This window comes from Callospermophilus lateralis, chromosome 5, assembly GCF_048772815.1.
Source record: "Callospermophilus lateralis isolate mCalLat2 chromosome 5, mCalLat2.hap1, whole genome shotgun sequence".
Lineage (NCBI taxonomy): Eukaryota > Metazoa > Chordata > Mammalia > Rodentia > Sciuridae > Callospermophilus > Callospermophilus lateralis.
In genome coordinates, this window is record NC_135309.1 from 130,112,456 (window position 1) to 130,137,403 (window position 24,948).

Here is a 24,948-nt window from a genome sequence, read left to right on the forward strand (position 1 = left end):
AGTGGATCCATAATCCTAAAGAGACCATCCTCAAGAGGCCAATAAGCATCTTAGCCTTGAGTGCCATGGACAAGACAAGGCACCATGGACAAAGAAGGTATTGCAGGAACCTTCCATGTGCCCTATACTGGGCTTTTCCTTCATTTATTCTTCAAAACACCTCTACAAGTAGAAATTTTTATCCTCATTTCAGAGATGAGGATTCTGATATTCAGAGAGACAAATCAACAGTTAAGTAATGAAATCAGAATTTTAAACTACTTGATTTGGGGCTAAAACTATGTTTTTTCCTCTGATTTTCCAAGAATGGATTAAATATAAACAGATAAAATAACAAAGTGGGGAAAAGAAAATAGACTGTTAACTATGCACAGAAATCAAAGTTTTTTGGGGGCTGAATTGCAAACCCCCACCCCCAGATTCATATGTTGAGGCCTAACCCCCCAGTACCTCAGAATATGGCTGTATTTGGAGACAAGGCCTTTAAGAATGTGATTAAGTTAAACTGAGGCAAGTAAGGTCCACCCTAATCCAACCTCACTGGTATCCTCAAAAAAAGAGAAAATCATGGGCTGGGGATGTGGCTCAAGCAGTAGCGCGCTCACCTGGCATGCGCGGGGCGCTGGGTTCTATCCTCAGCACCAAATAAAAAATAAAGATGTCGTGTCCACCGAAAACTAAAAAATAAATATTAAAAAATTCTCTCTCTCTCTAAAAAAAGAGAGAGAGAGAGAAATTAGTTACAGAAAGAGACACCATGGATGCACACACACACACACAGGAAAGACCAGGTGAGAACACAGCAACTCACCATGGAAAGAAGCCCCAGAAGATACCAAAGATGGTAAGAAAATAAATTTCTATTGTTTAAGCTGTCCATCTATGGTATTTTGCAATGGTAGCCTTAAAAAACTAAGATGATGTTTTCTCATAATCAGGCAATATTTCTTAGTTTTCTGTACAGTTAGCTTTGTCTAGGTGATCAAGTCTTAGCAAAAGAAGTATGTGCAGAAGTGATGTGTGCCATTTGCAGCTGTCCCACACACACACTCCTCAAATTAGTGCCCAGAGTGATCTTCAAAGCCTCATCATGAAGACAGCAACACTGCCACACCCTGAATCTCCAGGTGACAATGGGAAGGAGAGATGCCCACCAATATATGAACCTACCTATTAATGTTAATTAGCAAGAAGTAAATTTCTATAATTTCTGAACTATTACATACTTTTGGGCTAATCTATGACAGTTGATAGAGCTAAACCAACCTAAATTATATTGAAGCACAAGAAAGTACAGTGAAAATGGAAGAAAAGAGATTCAGGATGATAATAATACGTGGTGGGAAGTTCCAGTAAGTTAGCAATAACTATCAGTGCTGTTTCACCATTGAGGCAGCCTTAACCTCCCAATCCTTCTCAACTCAGGCACTGCCAGGGAGGAGAGCATAAGGCTTCTTGATATTGCAACATACTTCAGGAGAAATAACAGACCAAACTAAAACAATACTCTGTGCCATAAATTTTCCTAACAGAACATTCGTTAAATTTGGCCCAGTCACTCACTAAGTTTGTTCAAACACACCCTAAGAAATCAAGACAGACAAGTGGCAATGGAAAACTCCAAACTCCTGGCACCCTTATACTGATGACAAGTTGCCCTGCCTGTGTTGAAAGCTACCAAGAGGTGTGTAGACAGCCTGTGGTTACTAACCCTAGATGTTGCAACATGGAAGTATCTCTCCCTGTCCTTCAAAAATTCTCAAAACAAATGAAAACTTGTGGAGGTAATATTACAAAATTCCATACAGTCACAAAATAGATTTAAGGGAAGATGGTGGAAAAATCAGATAATCAGTTTTTTAAAAGTAATATAATTCCAAAGAAGTCAGAAATCCCTGATATGTAGTCAAAGTTTTGTCTCTGAAAATCACAACGCAGACCAGAGAAAAAGAACAATCTGAAAAAAAAAAAAATGCTGACTTTTGGAAAAATATTTGTAGAACTATATAAATGGAGAGTATCAATTATTATTGTATCGATTATTCTTCTGCCTAAAAGTACAATTTTGCAAATTACTGTGAAAACCCATTCTTACACTATAATTGTACTGCATGTAAAAGACAAGATTCAAAGAAACAGATGACACCAGGAGAACCAAGTTGTGACTTGCCAGGAGACTGCAACATCTCTTAGTTTCAATCTCATTTCTGTAAGGCCATTGCATATCAAAGCAAACCAACTCTCTCCCAGTTCTCCAGTCATGGAAAATCCCCACAAGTGTCCTTTGAGAGGTGTACTTTACAGACCCTATCTGGTATTGATAAAAACAAAAAATTCAGCTTCCCTAATCCAGACTCTATAAGGAGGCCCAAGTATATATGGCCTAAGGAATTATAATTTATAATTAAGCACTGGATGTCTTCCTTCCTGACAAGACATTTTCTAATTCCTAACCAGTTCTTCCACTGCTTCCTACTTTGAACTCCTGAGAGACCTAGCTAGCCTTCTCAAATTGCAGACTGGGCATGTGTCCTAGTTTTGAATAATTTAAGAAAGCGAACTTTCCAGTCTTAAATTAGCCTCTGCAATGTCCCTACCCAAAAGTGAGCCAACAGAGTATGCTATCTTTCCTTAGATAGCACCAGGAAAAATGAAAGAGATTGTACCAGCCAAGACCTAAGGAAGGTACTCAGAATTACGAGCTCAGCAACATTTGCTTAACTGCTATGGTGTGCACAGTGCTATGCCAAGTGCTGGCTACAACAAGGACAAATGGAACATTCTACTGCACTCACAGGGACACAGATCATAGGACATATTGAGCAATGCTATAATATGAGCACATTTAATGTAACATAAGTGTAGAAAAAAAGAACATCTTACTACTGAGTAGGGCACAGTAAACACCATTGGAGGAAGTCATAATTGAGTGGAATGGGACTTCAAAAGCCAATGGAATGGCAGGGATAGCATTCTAAACAGAAGGGGCATACATGCAAAAATCTTAAAGTAAAACATCTTAAAGTAAAAGTTGCCCAGGACACAGTCGATGCAAAAATCATTATGATTCCTCTTTACCTCACCTCAACACTCCCTCCCCTAACCTACCTAACAGATTTTCAACCTGACTCAGTTCCTTCCTGATAAAATACTCTAAAGTCTCTCTAATATTCTAAGTCTCTCTACAATGGCTGCAAAAATCATAGGGATGCAAAAAAATTTCTTGCATCTTAAAGTCTTAGTAGAAAAGCCTGAACATTTCCAGAAAGGAAGGGCTGACTGACTTTAATGGTAGCCCTAAAGGTCAAAGAGCTGGACAGGAAGACTGGGAACTTTCTCTTCTATGCATAGCACCACAAAATGAGACAGTGGCTAGCGCTATACTGAAGACACCTGCATAAGGAGGTGACCTTGAACCCATCACCCAAGCCAGCAGGGGGTCTAGATGAAGGTAGGAGATTTTGGGCAGCATAACAATTAGCTGGCTGCAGAACTATTTAGTTCCATGTACAATCTACACATAAGTACAAGGTGATTTTCTTTTTAAACCCACTGACTTATTACTCAAGAGCAATGAAAATTTACTGACTTCTTAAAGTTGCTACCTAAAAACTGCTATGTGCTGATATCCCTCTTTAACATTCTCATCCATGCCAGATTTAAAGTCCAGCCTTCCATGGATGCTGGACCACAGTCTCAGGTTAGAAACTTCTGACAGCTGACTTAATCCTCTTTGAATCCACTCAAGGAAAACTTGAAAACAACTGCTGCTCTCATCTTTCAGGAGCTGGACCACCCCCGCATCAGGTGACCCATGTAAAGGTTCAGGACATAAACCAATAAAGGTACAACACCAAGGACAGTTTTCCAAGGGATGTTTGGACCTTTACATAATCTTTTCTATCAAGTTTTTAAATGCTCATGTTTTCAGTGTTCATTCCCCCAAGGATATGAAAGATCTTTAGAAAAGTCACCTTTATCTTTATGATATTCCAATTGACTTTACTTTTTGTTTTTTTCCAGAAAGCCTTTTGAGAGTGAGTTCTGGGTCAGTGTACTAACCAAAGACTTCATGCAAGTTTAATAAAAAAAATTAAAAAATTTTTAAAAAAGTGGCTTCAGAAAACAGGAAATGCTGAGGGGAAACAGATTAACAAAACTCTTCAACTAGTCTTCAAGACCATCTCATACAATGTGGCTCTTCAATAAAGCATGCTTGACTATATAATTACTTATAAAAAATAAGTTAGTATGGAAGTAGATACTAAAAGTCAATATGTATTTATATAGGAAGTCCTAAGTTCTATCACTAACTGCTACTGTAATAATCAATAATAAATCTGTATACTATGTCCAAATTATCTCCAGTTCTTTATTAAAGACTGTTAACTAAAGCTAGCTTCCATCCTTTACTCCATTAGTAAATGTTTTAGTGCCCTCTGCTGGCCAACTGTTACATCTAATCAACGTCACTCCACCCACTCCCCAATACCTCTCAGGGGTCAGATGGTAGTCTTCCCATTCTCAACTTGGGCACTGCCAGGGAGGAAAGCATAAGAGCTGAACCAGGAGCATTTGCCATAAGAGGAAAGGAATGATCCTGAAGTACTCCCCTGCCACTACTCGTAGGAAACTTCTGTCCTGGCTGACAGATTTGCCAAGCACCATCCTAGGTCAATGCTTCCTGATCAGCATTCACCTCTACTACTAAACCACAGGCCTCATTCCTACACTCAGAGATGCTTCCACAAGCTAAGCCTAAATCACCTTCTTTCCTGTGTGCTTCACCTAGCCAGCTTCATGAGGCATCTGAGAGGACCAGCTTCCCTATCACTTGGGCAAATAGAGGACAGAAAGATTTGGAGAGCATATTTTCCCACATAAACTCATAGATCTCATGCCAATTGATTTCCCTGTCCTTAGGTTGATATTAGCTAGCTTATTTTAGTGAGGGATGGTGACAAGAGAGAATTTCTCCTTGCCCCTGTCCCTGTGACAAAGAAATTTCTAATTCTCCACAGTCCCCTGGAGAAAATGAGGCTCCCTTAACAGGAACAAACACAAGCAACCATGAATCCTTCAAGCTCTCATTGTCTAAACTGCTTTCTTTCAGAAAGGAAAAAGTAGAATCCGCATAGTATTTATTATTCAATAACAGGAGGAAAGAGCAAGGAAAGAGAAAAGAAAAGAAATGGTGGAGAATTTCTTTGCCATAATATCTTCCCAGATCAAGCCACTATTTACAAATAAATGCTTCTCAATTTCACATCATTCCTTGAGTACAAAATGTGATTTAGAAAATGTTGTGAAGGATCTGCTATTGAAGAGCTCACAATTTCATTAGAAAGAACAAACATGTCAAAGAAAAATAATTAGAAAGTGACAAAGTATCATATCCTTAAGTAAAAATATACACAGAGAATTCTATCGATACATACATACACACAAAGTCCCTCTGTCTGTCTCTCTCTCTCTCTCTCTCTCTCTCTCTCTCTTATCTATGAAAAATGATCATCATAATATTAGAAATGGCAAGGCAGAGGGAGGATCACAAGTTCCAAGCCAGCCTTAGCAATTTAGCGAGACCCTAAGCAAGCTAGCAAGACCTGTCTCAAAATGAAAAGTAAAAATAAAATACTTTAAAAAGCGGGGCTGGGGATGTGACTCAGTCATCAAGCATCCCAGGTTCAAAACCCAGTATCAAAAAATACACACACACAAACACACGTAATGGTGTGAGTAATAGTCATCTCTGGTAGAACTTCTGATCATCTATATATCAGTACTACTTGAATTTCCTACAATAAGAACATAGCATCTTAAAAAAAAGAACAGAAAAATATTAATAATTTTTCAAGATTTAAACAGAAGTGCTATGAATATAATATGGTACATAAAGAATGATCTATGAACATATAAAACAAACGAGAAGAAAACATATCAAATTATTCATGAGTGTTATTTCAAGGGGATGCAATGATTTATGTCATGTGCTTTCTCATTTTCTAGTACTTTTATAATAGAAAAATTGATCTTCACTTATAGAAATTCAAATGTTAAAAAATTATTCAGCATCAGCTTTTAAAAAGTCATTAGTATATAAGTGCCTTAAAGATAACCATTTAGTCAGGGTCATACCTGGGATAAGTGCTGTGCTGATGAGAATGTCCACCTCCTTGCACTGCTGGGCAAAGAGCTTCATTTCGGCTTCAATGAACTCTTTGGACATCTCTTTTGCATATCCTCCCTGCCCCTCACCCGATTCCTTCAAGTCCACCTCCAAGGGCTCAGCACCAAGAGACTTGAACTGTTCCAAAGCTGCAGCTCTAGAGTGATTATTGAAGAGAAACCAATAGTTATTTTAGGCTCCTAATACATGAATCAAGATCTTCACTTACATATATATTTTTAAGAAGTGCAAACTGCTCCATCTGTGTACAATATATTAAAATGAATTCTACCGTCACGTATAACTAATTAGAACAAATTGTTTAAAAACTGCCATCTGAAAGGGAAAAAAAAGTGCAAACTGTCAATAGTCAAAACTTGAGAACTTCTTTGGATGCCTCTGATTGAACTGACTCAATTATATTTTCCTTGAGGCAGATGATACTTTTATGAACATATGTTTTTCTCTACCGAAATTCCAGTAATCAGTTATGTTCCTTGTGGCCCCACTATTGATAATGATGTTATATCTGATCCACATTGAGATTTTACATCATTCATACCGCCCAAGTTGTGTTTCTCATTTGTAACTGTTCTGAGCTTGTTCTTACTGGGGCTTTTCCCACATAAATGACTCTTTTACATAGGAATATTTTAACAAAATGACTTTCACCTCCAGTCCTCATTAAATTGTGAAAGTAACCTATAAATGGTGGTAAACTGTAAAATGTGAAAAGTCAACATATTTAAGTTGCATAGAAATAAATTCAGTTTGTGAATAAATAAATAATTGTTACCTAACCACTGTAATGCTGGTTGAAAAACTGGAACCAACAAAGATTTCAGCTCTGTGGTGGTACCCACCAATATCCATCCCACTACAATAAATCTCAAATCTCCTTAATGACAATAATCACTTGAAGTACATGTTAAAAATTCCTAGGTCCCTTCCCAGAACCACTGAATTATAATGTCCCACAGAGAGGCCAGGAGCTATATTTTTAGCAAGAACAGAAGGTCATTCTTGTCATCAGGGAAGTTTGGGAAACCATGGTCTACGCCAATAAATCCCTAGCAACCATCATGCTCTGAAGTGTGTACATAAAGAGGAGGACATGCAGTCCACACTGAGCAAGACGTTCTCTCTCTGCTAACTTCATTAACAAGGCATAGGCAGCCCCAGAATGCCTCTGCAGGTCAAGCTGCCAGCACAAGTGGAATCAGCCTTATGAGGAAGCCAAAGTTGAGGACAGCAGAGAAGAAAGACAGAAGAGCCTGGTCTTTGATAGCACCAGAAAGCAGGTGACTCTAGTGTGGAAAGGGAGTCCTTCCCACAGAATTTCAGTAAGGATGGAGAATGCATTGTCTTATGGTTTAAGTCAATTCGAATTGGTGTTTTCCATTTGTTACAGTCACATGAATAAAGGTCTTTAAAAAGTTTCTAAATGTCTGCTGATATTAATAAAAATTGAGATGGATTCAAAATTATACATATAATTATATATATGTTGAATGATATATGATCCAAATTTCATACAAAAGGTATATATACATAAACTCTAAGAAACTATACCAAAATATCATTAGCAATACATCTGGCCTGTAGTATTATAAAAGGTATTTTAATTCTCTTCTCTAGTTTCTTTGTATTTTTCAATAATGAACATGTACTGCTTGTACTTATTGTTATGATCATACAGACATTAATATTTACCACATTTCTGAGTTTAACATCTCTCTCACCTATAACACCCTAAGTATGTTCCTTGTGGTCCCACTATGAAAGGAGTACACACTGTATGAGTTTCTTTATATGAAACCCTAAAAAGACAAAGCTGTAGTGATAGAAACATATCAATGGTTGGTTGGAGCTAAGACTAACTGGGAAGGAGCACAAAGCAATGTTTTGGGATGAGAGAAATATTCTGTATCTTAAAGTGGTGGTGGTTTTACAAATGATAACACTCTTCAAAATTCATCAGACCATGTATTTAAAATAGTGTATCTTCTTATATGTAAGTTATAGCTTGATAAAGTTGATTTTAAAATGAAAACCTAGAAAAATATAAGTGCTTCTTTGGAATCTTTATTGTTATATCTTTGCTCACAAATTAATCTCATCACATAAGAATACTGTATCAAAATTTCAAGTGTATGTATCTTTGACCCCAAAATTCTATTTCTAAAGAATTTATCCAAAGGAAATAGTGAGATATCTCCAAATATGTATGTTCCTCTAGAGAGAGAGAAAGAGAGAGTGTCCTGGGGGGGAGGTTGGGCAGGGGTGGGCCATTAATTAACATGCTTTGTTAATTAAGCTAACAGAGAACTTCTTGCTCAGTGTGGACTGCATGTTCTACTCTTTAGGCACACGCTCCAGGCATGATGGATACTAGTGATTTACTGGCTTAGACCATGGTTTCCCAAACTTTCCTGATGGCAAGAATAACCTGCTATTCTTGCTAAAAATATAGCTTCTGGCCTCTCTGCAGGAGATTATATTATAATTCAGTGGTTCTGGGAAGGGGCCTGAGAATTTTTGACAAGAAATATACATTTGTTATCTTATAATGCATATTATAATACATAATCTCCATCTATGTCTCTCTATATAATTATATATAATTTTTAATTAAATACATATATAGTATTTAATATAGTAAAAATGTATTTTTGGTGAGCTAGTTAAGTAAATCACTATTCTATACAATAGAATTCTATGCAGACATTAAAAATATTTATAGGAAAAGAAAGATCTTCATGCTCTACAATTAAAAGAACCTAACAAAGGGGAGAGAGGGAAAGGGAGGGGACATGGGGGTAGAAACGATGGTAGAATGAGAAGAACATCATTACCCTAAGTACATGTATGATTATACATGATGTGGACTGCACATGTGGTGCGACTCCACATCACATACAATAAGAGAAATGAAAAGTTGTGCTCCATTTCTGTACAATGAATCAAAATGCATTCTGCTATCGTGTATAACTAATTAGAACAAATAAATAAATTAAATAGTACCATTAGTAAAAATACATTTTTAATTAATATGTACAAAAAGGAATTTATATTAAAATGCTAATATTTATTTCTAGGCAGAATTTTTGCTTCCATTTTTGTGCCTTTTTTATATTTTTCACTATTATTAAGAGGGGAATCTCAGGACTGGGGTTGGGCTCAGTGGAAGAGCGCTCACCTAGCACGTGTGAAGCACTGGGTTCAATCCTCAGCACCACATAAAAATGAGGTAAAGATATTGTGTGTCCACCTACAACTAAAAAATAAATACTTAAAAAAAAAAGAGGAATCTCCAAGTAATTTTCTTTTTTTTTTTTTTTTTTTTTTTTTTGATGCTGGACATTGAACCCAGGACATAGTGCATGCTAATCACATGTTCTACCAATCTACAGCTCAGTCCAATTGTTTGAAAAAATTCAAACATCACACTCTTTAGTGTCATTGGTAAATGAGTTGTCCTTAAGTTTTTAAAATGTTTAACTGAAAATATATATATGATTTAGTCTTCCAACAAAAATTTTCAATCAAGTATGTCTTCCAATACATTTGGATTTCATATTTATAATATGAAACCAAACCCCCAGTCTCAAAGCAGACTAAATTAATGAGCTATAATTCTTAGATAATGATTATATCACTCCGTTACATCTTTCTTCATTATACACTTGAGTTATATGTATACTAAACTTAATAAATTATAAATAAAAATAGAGCTAAGCAATAGCTTTATTCCAGCTGTCTATTCCATGTATGATCTATAACAATGGCATCAATATACTAAATTCTCAAAGGTTGTCCCAATTCCAAGTTCCAAATCATCTCTAGGTCAAATCGATGCATTTTTACTTTAATATATTGTCCACTACATTAAAATATAAACAACCAGGATTTTTGTTTTAGTTTTGGTTTTTGGTTTTTGGGGGGGTTTTTTGTACTAGGGATTGAAACCAAGGGGCTGCATCCCCAGTCCCTTTTTCTTTTTGTTTTTTATTTGTCATTTTATTTTTTGTTTTTTGTTTTGTTTTTAGATAGCATTTCACTAAGTTGCTGAAGCTGGCCTCAAACTTGGGATGCTCCTGCCTTGGCCTTCTGAGTTGCTGGATTACAGGTTTACACTACCAAACCAGGTGAAAATAAACTTATTTTTAAAAGTTTGAAGGTCTAGAAAAATCTTCATATCAGTAAACATTAAAAATGAAAAACCAGGATGGATAGGATGCTTAACCCTGGCTCTCTTTGGTTAGTGACCTGACTACTTTGGAAATGTCTTCTTTTCTCATTTCAACTGATTTCTATCAGTACATCACTTCTCTAAACTCAGGTCAGAACCATTGACAATATTCTATGGAACAATCTTTACTTGGAAAAGTCACATTCTTTCCAACTGAATTTTTTTTATCATTGTATATTCAAGATTGGCAGTTGAGGAGTATAGCTCAAGGGTAAAGCACGTGTTTGGCATGCACAAGGTCCTGGGCTCAATGCCCAGCACGAAAAAATAAATAAAACTGGCAGTGCTATTGTGCCTCTACTGCCCTCAGTTGATAATAAATAACCACATTTCAACCTCAAAAAAGCACCAAAATACCTAAATGATGATGATACTCAATAAGTATTTAATAAAGTCCTGAGTTCAATCCCCGGTACCACCTCCCAAAAAAATCCTGTATCTAGTGTCTTCAGTGATGAACAATTTAATCAGACTTCTCTTTAAACACAATCTAGGAAAATACTTCTATGCCAGCTTTAGAGAAATCAACTTTCTCTTTATGCTCAAAGTAGTTACCTTAGCATAAATACTGCAATAATAATAATTCAAGTAGTGTTACTCTTTAGATGAAAGCACTTGGAGAGTGTTACCCAGTCGGTTCTACCTGCTTCCATCCATTTAAGGTAGGGTACTCTCCTTACTCTGTCTGTTCACTAAGATGTCTACTACGCCACCCTCTTCATGCTCACAACCAGCTCTGCTCATGCTCTGAGTCTAAAAGCATTGTGAAGAGAAGCAAGACATAATAAAGCAATATGCTGAAAAGCAGAACAGAGATAACTCTAGTCCCTTTGTTAATCTATGCAGAGAAAGAACTGAGTTGTTAGTTTGAAATTCTTTTGTTTATTACTTCTGCTTTACTGAGATTGGACCTGTCTGTCGTTTTTCCCACTAATACATTTTCACTCTAAGTTAATTTTTAAAAAGTGGAGCATTTTCCTCAGTTATCACATGCGAAAATAGAATAGACCATTTTCAAATGGACAGAGACCATTTTCAAATGGAGAGAGTTTACTGAGCTATTTCACAATTGCAATTTACGAATTCTAAGGAAAATGTAATAGGCCCTATTTGAAACAAAATGCTTTTAGTTTAACCTCCATCATAAGTAAGGCACTTACCTCGTATCAAATCCTCGAACAATTGCACCCATCGACTTTGCTGCACCTGCAGAAGCAAGCCCAGCAACACCACCACCAACTATCAGAATCTGGAAAAGAAGAGAGAGACACTTATGTTTTCATTAAAGTCCATTATCAATTGATTAAGAAAAATTCCTAGTTAACTCTCTGTGCCTGGTACACAGCTTTCAATAAGTGATCATGGTAATAACCAGCCCTCCATACATGGGTTGGATAGACAGTCTATCCTTTAGCTGAATCAGCACTGTTTTTAAAATTTTAACAAAAGAACAAGTGCTAGAATTGACCAATAACCTTGACTAAAAATAGCCTATCAGCATCTCAGTGTAAAAATTATGTAAGCACAATCAGCATTATCTGGCTAAAGATGAACAGGTTCTTTCTTGCTGTGTAAAAACTACTTCTTTTAAAATTCCCAGATGACATTCAAACTACTCTGCCCTCTCACATTCTAAGGTTTTTTCCTAGTGTTATAAAATGTGAAAAACACGTTCCAAAGATGGGCACAACTTTAGTGAATATCTACCCCATCTATTCTGAGCTCAAAAGCTTCTGAATAGAATAGCTGGTGACCAACCACATAATCCTGAATCATTCTGAATGAGCTATACTTGAAATCTGAAGCAGTATCACTAATCTCCCACACCATGGAAGGATCAGAGCCAAGAGAACTAAAGAATTCCTCAGAAGCAAGTCTCTCCCGCCTTCACAAAACAAAGCAAGAACAATGTTGTCTCTAGTCTAGAAGGGGCGGTCCAAAAAAAAAAGTTCTGCTATACATCCTACAAATAGACCACTGAAGGCAATTCCCTGTTCCTGCTGAAGGGGGAAAAAAAAAAAAAAAAACAAGCCACCCACAGAAACAGTCAAGCTTATAAATTCCTACCCACCCATCAAGCCCACAACTGCTTTTGCCTTTTTAAGAATTCTAGGCAGTCAAACTTCCCCAGTGACCCCTGGGCAGTGCTCAGAGACCATGTCAATTGATCTTGATGATGGTTTCTCATAGGAAGTGGGAGGAATCTATAGGAAAAGGGGTGGAGGGGGACCAGAGGGAACAAGCAGGGCTCTCAGACACCAACCCTGTTCTACACTAAAGTTCCACCACTTGTAAATTAATAAACAAACAAACATACACAAATAAATGAAATAAGTAAAAGTCACAGGGCTAGGCCAAGTTATTCTGAAACAAGAAATAATAAGGATACATGATTACAGTTAGGAAGAATGAATTTCCAGAGATTTATGGTACAGCTACATTGCTACAGTTACTGACAATACACTGTATTCTTGAAAAAAACAGAATGTCAAGTGCTCTCACCACAAATATGACAACTACCTGAAGTACTGTGTGTGTTAATTAGCTATATTTAACCACTCCACAATGTGTATATACTTTGAAACATGTACATGATAAAGTCACCCATTTATTCTCTATATAAAAAAAATTAACAAAAAACGAAATAGCCAAAGACTGTATAAAGACAAAACTGCACATGAATAAACCAATATAGATACTACAATAGTAAATTACTCTTGCTCTTTAGCATGGGATGGAGGAAAAGAGACTGAGAGCTTAGGTTGAAGCTCTGACTCTGTTACTACCTAGTTCTAGAGGACCCTGGGCAAGCTAATTGGCATCCACATTATAGCAGTGAAAATTTTGTTGTTATGTTAAGTGATGGAATTTAACTAAAGCAGTCACTGCTAACCGGCACAGTGTGGACACACAGTCAGTAAAGGGCAAGGGCAAGAGAACATTATAGCACTGTTCCTGATGCTCAGTCATATATAACCTGTTCCTCCTCTCAGCTTCCCCATCTCAGTAAAGGGTACTAACTGGGCACAACTCCTTGAGACAAACTGGGGAGGTCATCTTGAGTTCTCCCTTTGCACATATTCCTATCTCCAACCCACCAACAAGTACTACCGGGTTTGACTCTCAAAGATCTCCCAGTCCACCCCCTTCTCTACATTTCTGTTACTACCACCTTCCCAGGTACAACCAGGTCCTAAGAGATCTTATCTTTACTCTTCCCTCTGTACCAGCTCCCACCCATAACAGCCAGATAACTCTTTTAAATCCTAAGACACATTTCTCTCACCTTCAAGAGAACTCAAATTTTGTAACATGACCTATCAGAGAGGCCCTACATGATCCAACCTAACCTTCCTTTCCCACATCATCGCAGATGGCCCCCACCTTGTTCACCGTACTCCAAGGCCAATGGCCTTCTTGATTCCCTAGAACACACTAAATAAAGTCTTTCCCATAATAGGTCCTCTATATGTGTTGGCCCTCTGCCTAGAATCCTAAGTTTCTTAGAAATCCTGGTTTCTTTCTTTCCATCCTTGAGGTATCAGCTCAAATGTCAGAGGAGCCTCCCCATCTCCCAGCTCAAGTGGCTCACATGTTTTTGTTACTATCACCTCCTCTGGTTCATTTCCTTTATATCTAAAACTATCTTGTATATTTTGGGGGGTTGTGTCCCCACTATGAACCCACTAGAATGTAAGTTTTATGTAGCCAGGATGTTTGTCTTATTCAGTCCATCCCCCAGCTCCTACAACAATGCCTGTCATTTCATTAAGACTCAACAACTGATTGCTTTCAGTCCTCCCTGCAGCTCAGTCTGAGGGCAGGAGGACTGCAAGTTCAAAGCCAGCCTCAGCAAAAGTGAGGTGCTAAGGAACTCAGTGATACCCTGTCTCTAAATAAAATACAAAATAGGGCTGGGGACTCAGTGCTCCCGAATTCAATCCCCAGAACCCAAAAAACAAAAACAAAAACCCTCTATATTTACAAGAAACACAAATAAAATATCATGTAGTCTACCTCCATGAGCCCAGCTAGTGACTAATTCCTAAGTTTCAGAAAACTATTTTTGCCATGTAACCAAATCCTTTAAGCTGCAATTTAAACTCTTTAATAAAGACAGTCTCTTTTCCACTTTTTAAAGACTGAATGACTCTCCTTCTTCTAAGCCTCTTGCCTTCTGTTTCACTTTTTAACCCCTTATATTCACAGCTTTCCTATCAACTTCCATATATTTCTAGAAAGATTCTAATCAAAACTGAATTGTGGATTTTGTGCATCAAAGTATTCAGCTAGTTTCAGAACGGCATGAACTTCTGGCCACCTCGAATGCAAGACATTTTCTTACAATCCTAAGGAACAGGTCAAAATGCCCTCATTTTACATATCACATCTGTGCTATTTGCTCGTAGTTTCTCACTAGGTACTATGGCCTCCACTGAAGCACTTGCTGTTTTTTCATGTGGCCTATTCTTCAAAGCAATAAATAGCAAGATTTCACACAACTGCTATTAGGTGCTTATTGCTTTGGGGCTTTCTTCCCTAGAAAATTTTTTTATTTAACACTCTGGGTTTATACAATGAAGTATTTAAAAGGAGGAAGCACAAGGTAAACCTGTACTTTACAGACAGATATTTAAAGTCCTGTTTCCTATACCTTACCTCAGGATCTATATTGACATTCAGAGAACTTAGAATTGAAGGATCAAAACAAAACCTCCTGAATTGTAATGCATTCTGCTGTCATATATAACAAATTAGAATAAAGAAAAGAAAAGGAAAAAAAAAAAAAAAACTCCTGTCCTTTCATATAACCTTCCCTGCTTCACATCACTAACTGCTCCTCTCTGCTTCCAGTCTGGATTCAAAGCTGCAGCACCCTTCCCCTCTGCCAAAAGCCATGATTACATCACCTCCCATCCTCTGTCCTCGTTACCCAAAAATTGAGGAGTGAGGAAACCAAAGTAATATTTTCTTTTCAAGATGTTGCAATGTTGGGAAACCCAGAATTTGCTGAATAGTACATTGAAGTTTTTTTAAAAAAAAAAAAAAAAAAAAGTCGTGCAAACAGGCCCACAGACCAAGTTATCCAAAATCCCTTTAAGAGTTCAAGTTAAGGGCGGGGGTTGTGGCTTAGCAGTAGAGCACTCGCCTGGCACATGTGAGGCACTGGGTTGGATCCTCAGCACCACATAAAAATAAATAAATAAAATACAGGTATTGTGTCCAACCAGAACTTTAAAAAATACATTAAAAAAAAAAGAGTTTAAGTTAGTAAGTCAAAAGTAGTCAATTCATTTTCTTAAGCAATCTTAAACGTTCAGCTTTGAGATGCCACCCTAAATTTGTGAGCACACAGAAGTCATCAGTGACACTAATACACATAAAATTTTTAAAATAATTCATTTTAAGACTATACATACCCTTGCTTCCAATTTGTACTTTAAAGAATCATTCAAAGTTGTACCTACCTTAGCTGGAGGAACTTTCCCAGCAGCTGTGATCTGACCAGTGAAAAATCGTCCAAAATGATTTGCAGCTAGAACAACAGCCTTATACCTTTAAAAAGTAAATACATAGATAATCCCATGAAATAAAAGGTCTTCGGCCCATACATTATTGCAGGTCATCAATTTGCCTTGTCAAGAATATGGCTAATACTTAGTATTTACTAAGCGTCAAGAACAGCTCAAAGTGTTGCACATATACTCACTCCTTTAATATTCACAACAAGCTTCTGGATAGGTAGGATCATCACTTTTATTTACGAGAGGAGACTGAGATACACAGAGAAGAAAAGACTTGTCCAGGGTCACCCAGCCAGTAAATGTCAGAACCAGTGACCTAATCCAGGTAGCCTGGCTCTAAGCCACATTCTTATCCTTAAGGTTACCTAGCCCCTTCATAAGGAATACCAAAGATTAGTTGAGAAGGAAAAAAGTAACAAGGAAAGTCAAGAAAATGACAGCAATGCTTTTCTTTGGATGCTGAGACTCCACATCCTTTATACTTTATTTTGCTGTCTAAATTTTCTTCAATGATTATGTAGTACTTAATACAGGGGGGGAAACTGTCAAATAAAAGAATTAGATTAACCATATGCTGTACATATTAAGATTCCAACTCTTGATCTCTTAACGATTGAAAGCATGAAACTCTCAACCTCAGTTTATGTCCTAGACCTACCACTGATTAGCTTTATAATCTTGAGAAAATGTAATTCTTGGATTCCTCATCTATAAAATGGAGACAAAAAAAGCATCTATCTCTGAGAGCTGTTGTTAGGACTAGATGAGGTAATGCAGCCAAAGTGATTAGCATACTGCCTGTCACATAGTTAACACGCAATAAACATTTAAGCGTTTCAGCTAAAGAAACAAGCTGTGCAATAAAAACTAACAGTGCGCAACATCCTTACTCTACTAGGAGAACTTGGACATACGACACTGATCTCCATTTTATATATTTTTATACTCAAAGGGCACTTATAGGGCTGGAGTTGTGGCTCAGTGATAGAGCACTTGCCTGGCATGGGTGAGGCCCTGGGTTCAATCCTCAGCATCACATATAAATAAGTAAAAGACCCAATGACAACTAAAATAAAAATTTTTTTTAAAGCATACAACATTTTTTTAAAAGGCACTTATACTTTCTTACTCATTAATATTCTCTGTCTCATTAATAATACAACCACTTAACGTTAAGACCCAACTTCTAACTGGCAACAAAACCTCTCCCTGATCATATTTTGTACTTGATGCAACAATGCAAAAATGTCACTACTAATGTTGGTTAATCATACTGGAACAGGAAACAGTATTTTAGAGATTATCTGTTAGTCTTCTGAATTCAAATGATAGAACTTTTCAAAACTTTTCAAAGAGCAAATATGATAAATGTACAAAGATCATTTTAAGAAACTACTTTGGAAATTATGTTTTAAAATATGCAGTTACTATGCTGACAAATTACACAAAAGAGAGATTATACAAAAAAAATACACAAGAAAATGTTAATAATAGAAAAAAATGGGTATTTTTACAAAAGCTCAGAAATAATAGTTGAACTAGAAACAACTCATCTTCACCATGATGTGGCTGGTGTCTATGTTAGATAATGATTTATTCCACACCATGTGGTTATGTATGCCAGGTAATTCATTTCACAGCATGACCTTTGCATATGTCAGCTCAGGACATCACATAAGTGAGTCTTCAAACTGTGTCCCATGGATCCACAAAGGTTCAAACTTCAGACAAACTGGGACCACAGTGGGTGAGATGGAGATAGGCATGGTTCTGAGTACTCCTCCCATCCTATATTGCCTCATAATATTTCTTTTGCTCAAAAGATTCTGACTATACTCTACCTCACCCACAGCAGGCAAGATTACTCCAGTATAGACATATTCTTCCAAGAAAAATGGATCTTAGAATTCTTCTCTACATAGCAATCAGGCAAAAAACAGGGAATGAAGTACTGCTGGCAGGCAACTGAAGCGTATTACTATCGTGGCCTTGAAAATAAGATGACATGGCTCTCAGTCATCAGTATAGGTTTTGACTCCAGATGAAACTTCATTTAATACAGACATTTTCCATACTCATTAAATATTTTATGAATTCACCTAAGCAAAACCTCATTAAGATGGTCTATCTGGGCTGGGGATGTGGCTCAAGCGGTAGCGCGCTCGCCTGGCATGCGTGCGGCCCGGGTTCGATCCTCAACACCACATACAAAGATGTTGTGTACACCAATAACTACAAAATAAATATTAAAAAATTCTCTCTCTCTCTCTCTCTCTCTCTCTCTCTCTCTCTCTCTCTCTCTCCCCTCTTTAAAAAAAAAAAAAGATGGTCTATCTGTTAATATGTATATACAAATAGAGCATTCCTAATCTCTGAAATCCAAAGTGTTCCAAAATCCAGACACCACAAGTGGAAAATTTCAAACCTGACATCATGTGACAGGAGAAATCAAAATTCATGTTCACAACACATAGCTCATTCAGCTTCCCCAGAGAAAAAAAGACCTTCCCAGACTCTTCAGTTGTAATGTATAAACTTTGTTTCATGCAAAAAAAATTATTTAAAATAATTATTTAAAATAAACTACTTTCATTTTTCCATATTAAACTGCCAATATGTAACCACTTTTGACAAATTACAAAAACAGCAATTTGAAACTAGTATATACATGTATACATACACAAAATTTGTAATCCTCATACAAATAATCTGACAGTTATTTCCTTTGGTAGATAAAAATACTACTTCTCTTCCACCTAGGAAGACTAAAAAGGAGTGTGCGTTAGCGTTCACTTCTAATCTTATCACAATGAAACAATAAGTCATAAAAATAATTTAAGTGTAGTTTCAGAAGACCGAAATTTCCAACAATTACTGCAAAGGACATCGCTAGAAGACAGAAGAGAGCTACAGGGTGGATGTCTGTGTATCACCATTGTGCTTTTATTTAATTGAAATGGAAAAGAATAAACCTACCCTGCAATGTTGGCCATAGAGCTTAGTGCATCATATCCCTGAGCAATTGTGACTCTTGGAACTTGGTCCATTGCCAAAACTGTAGTTTTTCTTTTGGAAAGTTTATTTAGCAGGTCTGGATTTTGGGCTGGGTAAATAAAACTAATCAGTGTTCCCGATGTCTTTAAAAGGTCAGCTTCATGAACACCTAATGTTGGATTAACCATGGGGGCTCGTACCTGAAAAGAAAGTCAAATCACAGATTAAAATATGAATATTGGACTGGCGATGTAGCTCAGTGGTAAGAGTATGCGCCTAGCATGTGCAGAGCTCTGGATATAATCCCAGCATGGCAAAGAAAATACAGACATAAAAATCTCGATCATATTTTTAAACAAACAAGACAATTCAAAAAATATGCAATGACTAAAATAATAATCTAGAAGTTATTCTTTCATTAAGAAGTATCTGCCCAAATTCATAAGCAAAGTAAGGCACACAAAGAAATATGCTATTTTTTGATTAATGACCTATGGACTGTTCTGAATAGAGAGCACACACACCTAGGAAAAACATAGTTTGGGTCAGGGTTGACAATTAACTAAAGAGCAGTGAGATAATACGGAGGTTTTACAACAAACCTGTCCTCCCAAAACCAATTACTCTGGTAAAATTAAAAGACAGATTAAATAGATGGGAATTTTTTTGCATATTCAAAGATTCAATACCTGCTAATTTTGACAAGCATAAACATCTGGAATAGTCAGACATTAGGAACGTTGTAAATTAAAGACTCCACAATAGTAAGTATAGATTTATATCACCTTAAAATGCCAGATGACTATAAATGAACATAAATCAAACTATTAGCTTTGCTGAATTGGGCTTAAACAAAAAGCTACAATATATTCTGTTAAGAAGTTTAAGACATTTCATTAGCTCCCAGTTTGTAGTAATGCTTTTAGGCAAGTAAAAACAGAAAACTCAGCATCTGGGACTTAAGTTTTAAATACAAACACTGGATGAGTGATTTCTATCATATCATATCATCTCCCTTTAGCTTCTAGACACCTTTGCCTATTTCAGGTATTGACCTGGTAGTGCTTATGAATCAAGACTTTGGACCAGGCATGTAGCTCAGTGGGAGAACCTGCTTAGCATGCATAAAGCCCTGGATTTAATCCCTAAAATTTCAGAAAATAAAAAATCCAGTTTGGGATAGGAGTGCATCTCAGCGGTAGAACACTTGCCTAGCATGCGTAAGACCCTGGGTTCAATTCCAAACACCAGAAAAGAAAGAAACACTTCTTGGACACTATATGCTTTTTTTCTCCATGAAAATCTGTATCACAGATTTAGTAAAAATTAAAGGACAACTCCAAGTTGATTCTACTGGCCTTTATGAAATTCTCAGCTGAGACTGCTGGCATCTGAGTATGTCAAGCCAACTGAATGTTCCTCTGAATATGTTCCAAAGGATATTAATAGGCTTGACTCAAGAGAGAGCTCCCAGATTAAATAGTTTATTAGTGCTGGTATAAAGTTATCAGTCTCTATGTTACAAATTTCTCATCACATCTTTAACATGGTTGTACACATTATGAATCCCTAAATGAAAAACAAACCACTTCAAAATTTACATATATTCTTATATTTATTGAGAGACATTTCAAAAGGTTTTGTCCCCTAAAACATGATGCAATGGATTGTACTTATTTTTCTATTTTCCCTAAATTCTTTTACTCTATACCAAATTATATCACCAAATATCTATAAACCTAAAAGTTTTAAAAGCTTTAACTGAATTACAACTTATCTCCAGACATACATTTCACTAATCATTTTTCTACAATAAAAATTGGTCTTATATATCTTCTGCCAAAATCACCATTTAAGATCCTACCAAGACAGGGCATGATGGTGCACACCTGTCATCCCTATAGCTTGGGAGACTGAGGCAAGAGTATCTCAAGTTCAAAGACAGCTTCAGCAACTTAGCAAGGCACTTAGAAACTTACCGAGACCCTTTCTCTAAATAAAATTTTAAATAAGCCAGGCGGCTGGGGTTGTAGCTCAGTGGTAGAGCACTGCCTCACACGTGTGAGGCCCTAGGTTCGATCCTCAGCACCACAAAAAAATAAACAAATAAAAATAAAAATATTATGTCCATCTACAACTAAAAAATTTTTGTTTTAAAAAAGGGTGGACCTGGGGATGTTGCTCAGCGGTTATACACCCTGGGTTCAATCTCCAGTACCAAAAAAAAGATGCTGTCAAGTTATTCAGTGGAATTTATGTTCAAAACACACACACACATAACACATACACACACACACCTATGTGATCGAGTCTTCTTAGAAATCAATATGTAAAAGCATATTTGGGCTAGGTTGTAGCCCTGTGAGTTGCTGGGTTCAATTCTCAGCACCACATATAAATAAATAAAATAAAGATCCAATGACAACTAAAAAATATCTGTTAAAAAGCATATCTTTCTGAAAAGTGAGTTTATTTTAATCTGGTAATCATACATCCATAATCCATACTTTGTTTACATTAGTTGTAGAAAGTGCAAGATTTAGTGCCCAATTCTATTTATCATCTGCACTAGACTCTTGATACAGACTTTCCTTTTTTTTTTTTTTGATATTTACTTTTTAGTTGTAGTTGAACACAATACCTTTATTGCACTTATTTATTTTTTTTATGTGGTGCTAAGAATCGAACCCAGGGTCTCCACGTGCGAGGCGAGTGCTCTATTGCTGAGCCACAACCCCAACCCCTCCAGCTTTCCCTTTTTATATGACTTTTTTTTTACTTCAAATTTTAATTCTAAAGTTCATTAGCATATAATTTCTACTATACATTTCCTTAAGACTTTCTTTTAAAGTCAGCAAGGCCACTTGCCACTCAACCAGATGTTGCTTTCTCTGAATAGTCATGCCCTCTCTAGAAATAGCACTTATATCAGTGCAAATCACCATGCCCTTAGGTAGCAGACAATGTACATTCAATCCCAGGCTGAGATTCATATCTTCTTTCCAATTCTAGCAGTAATTAAATACTTGCCTTTGGGTATTCTGGACCACTGACTGCAAATTTTCATTATGCTCATTTGATCATTTCCCACAAATACGTACACAGATATGTACCCATATGTATAATTATTATGTATCAATTAAAAAGAAAGAACATTGGAAAAACTAAGAAACCAAAGAAAGTAATTTTTCTGTGAAACAATTTCCAAAAGTCAGCATGCTATCAATGGGAAAGGAAAAAGGAATAATTACTTTGACCACCAAATCAGAAGCCAGAACTTCCTTCGCCCCTTGGATTTGGGCACCTGCTGCTCTATAGTGATCATCTGAAAACTTGGAAGCCTCGCCAGCGCCTGATTCCACGACAACATTAAAACCCTGCTTGACCAAGGCCTGGACACCAGCAGGAGACAATGCCACTCGCTTCTCATTTTGGAAAACCTCCTTGGGGACTCCAACAGTCATTTGCTTATATGGAATTCCTACAAACAGACAAAGGTAATAAGCAAAAAAAAAAAAAAATGTTTAACAAGAGACTTCAGGAAATGGAAATGGGCAGTCTGTTCTTCAAAATATACTGCATGTACATGTTGCTATCCAAAATGATGTTTTTGACTCACAATCTTAATTCTTTTACTTTTATTGAAAGATGATAGGAAATTTTTATGCCCACTCTCCTGAATGTTTTAAGTATTTTATTTAATCAAATTGCTTTCTTCAAGGTATTCTTAGAGGGAAAAAAATGGGTTGAGAGATTACACAGCATGCTAACTCTAAAACTTGGGGATTCTGGTCTCCCTGTCCTAACCTTTATCAATTTACAAAAGTAAATTGCTGTGCTTTTTTAGTTTGTTTGTTTTCATATTTTTGGCACTGGAGATTGAACCCAGGGGCATTTAACCACTGAACCACATCCCCAGCCCTTTTTATTTTTTGAGACAGAGTCTTGCTAAGCTGTTCAGGGTCTCGCTAAGTTGCGGAGAGTGGCCTCAAACTTAAAATGCTCCTCTCTCAGCCTCCTGAGTCACTAAGATTACAGGTATGGGCCACCATGCCCAGGGTAAATCACTGTTTTGAAGAACAATCCTATGTTACATACTTTGGTGTCCTGCCACACTGAAAGTCCCCTTCCTGCCAATTTGTCCACAGGCAATTTCTCAGAGATTTTCAAATGTGGTATCTTGAGACCCTACAAGCTTAGCAACACCTGATAAGAGATCACCAACTGGGTCCTAGATAATAATCATCTTTAGGGCAGACATTCAGAAAACCAGCAGCTATGGTCCAGAAGATCACTTATACAGGAATTCTGCTCTAGGACCCTCATGTTGGCCAGCATCTACCCAACCCAATAATGTTCTCCCAGGGAGTCTGAATGGGAGACTAATGAAAAAAAGACAAGGAGAAAAGAACGGTGTAAAAGGTATATGTAAGCATAGTCATGGGCAATCAAAGGAAGGTCAGCAGCAGGAGTGGCAGACACAGCAGTAGTGGATATTAAAAGAAGGAAGATAAGTCATGGCTATAAAATCCAGAATAACATTCCACTTCTCCAAAAGTAGATGAGGGGTCTCCTGGGCTCCCATTCTTCCCAAGAATCATACAATATACCCTCTTCGAAAAATATAACCTATTAAGATTCTGTTCTTTTGCAAACCAAAAGAGACTGCATGATATATACTTATATTACTTACATATGGTTCAGGCCAATGTTAGCTTAAGGATATTACTTACTTCTGGTGTTTCATTCAATATGTAGATATAAACACAATTTTTAAAATAGAGTATCTATTTCTTTATAAGTTTTACTAGAGCTTAGGAAATCTACTCTTTAAAATCTAAACTCATAATTTTAAGGATGAATCAAATTTTGATTCAGAATAAGTTGTTAAGTAAGATCTTGGAGAAGTTAAGTCAACCTAAAACTGTCTGAATTTGAACATTGTCTTAGATTTCCATACTACTTGTGCATTAAAAATTTACAGTAAAACAAAGGCAAATAAATGCTTACTCTATTTGGAAAAGAGGGAGGAAAAGAGATAGCTCACAAACATTTGGATTGATATGCAAAATTAAATCACATACTCTGACCTAAAGTTCAATCATCTGTCATCAAATCTAGGCTCTACATGTCAAAAATCAAGGAAGCTACCAAAGATAACTAAAGTCATGTCAAAGGTATTTAGAAGCTAGCTTAAAATGGCTTCTATGGGCCAACTATAATTTGAAGCATCAAAAATAATAATTAATAGCAATGGAGTAAAATACATCCAAAGATGTTATAATCCATATGTTTGTGTTGATACTCAACAAATAAAATATTTTTTAAAGCTTTATTGGTCAACATGAGAATAATAGCATGTGGAAGGCAGAATAATGTTCCCCAAATATATTCAGTGTCCTAATGCCCAACACTTGTGAGTATATCACAACACATGGCAAAGGGGAATTAAGGAAGCAGATGGGATTAAGGTTGCTAATCAACTGACTTTCAGATAAGAATATCCTGGATTATCTTAATTGCCCTACTGTAATCACAAGGTTCCTTAAATGTGGAAGAAAGCAGGTGGAACAAAGGACCACAAGTCAACAAAGGCGGGGCTATCCAAAAACTGGAAAAGGCAGAGAAACATCCTCCCCCGGAGCTCCAGAGAGGGATGCAGACCTGCCAACACCTTAGGCCCAGTGAGATCTAGTTGATTTTGATTTCCTTAAGATAATAACTCTGTAATGTATGAAGCCACTAAGCTTGGAAAGGAAACGAATACACAAGGAAAACAACTCATTATTAGCAAAAATAGTGAATAATGGGAAAGAATTAAACATTTATTCCCCTCTTTCAAATGTTTTTGATAGAAAAATTCTAGCTAATACATGAAGACAGAATAATACAATATTAGATACAATGATAGAATATAGAAAGAAAGATCATTCTTTGAACAAGCCAAAAGAAGGAAGAGGAGCAGAAGAGGAGGGGAGGAGGAAAAGGAAAGAAGAAGATGAAGAGAA

The 24,948-nt window shown here is 36.7% G+C and overlaps 1 protein-coding gene across 9 annotated transcripts in view; it reads right to left on the reverse strand.

The window, feature by feature from the left end:
* Nnt (nicotinamide nucleotide transhydrogenase) overlaps positions 1–24,948 on the reverse strand; it is a 92,929-nt gene that overhangs the window by 61,242 nt on the left and 6,739 nt on the right. For all 9 annotated transcript variants that reach the window (XM_076857310.2, XM_076857307.2, XM_076857315.2 and 6 more), the window contains 5 exons: positions 22,192–22,421; positions 18,923–19,140; positions 15,890–15,977; positions 11,582–11,670; positions 6,139–6,326 (listed from right to left, as the gene is read on the reverse strand). In XM_076857310.2, the coding sequence (XP_076713425.1) occupies positions 6,139–6,326; positions 11,582–11,670; positions 15,890–15,977; positions 18,923–19,140; positions 22,192–22,421 (813 nt within the window). The remainder of the gene's footprint in view (positions 1–6,138; positions 6,327–11,581; positions 11,671–15,889; positions 15,978–18,922; positions 19,141–22,191; positions 22,422–24,948) is intronic.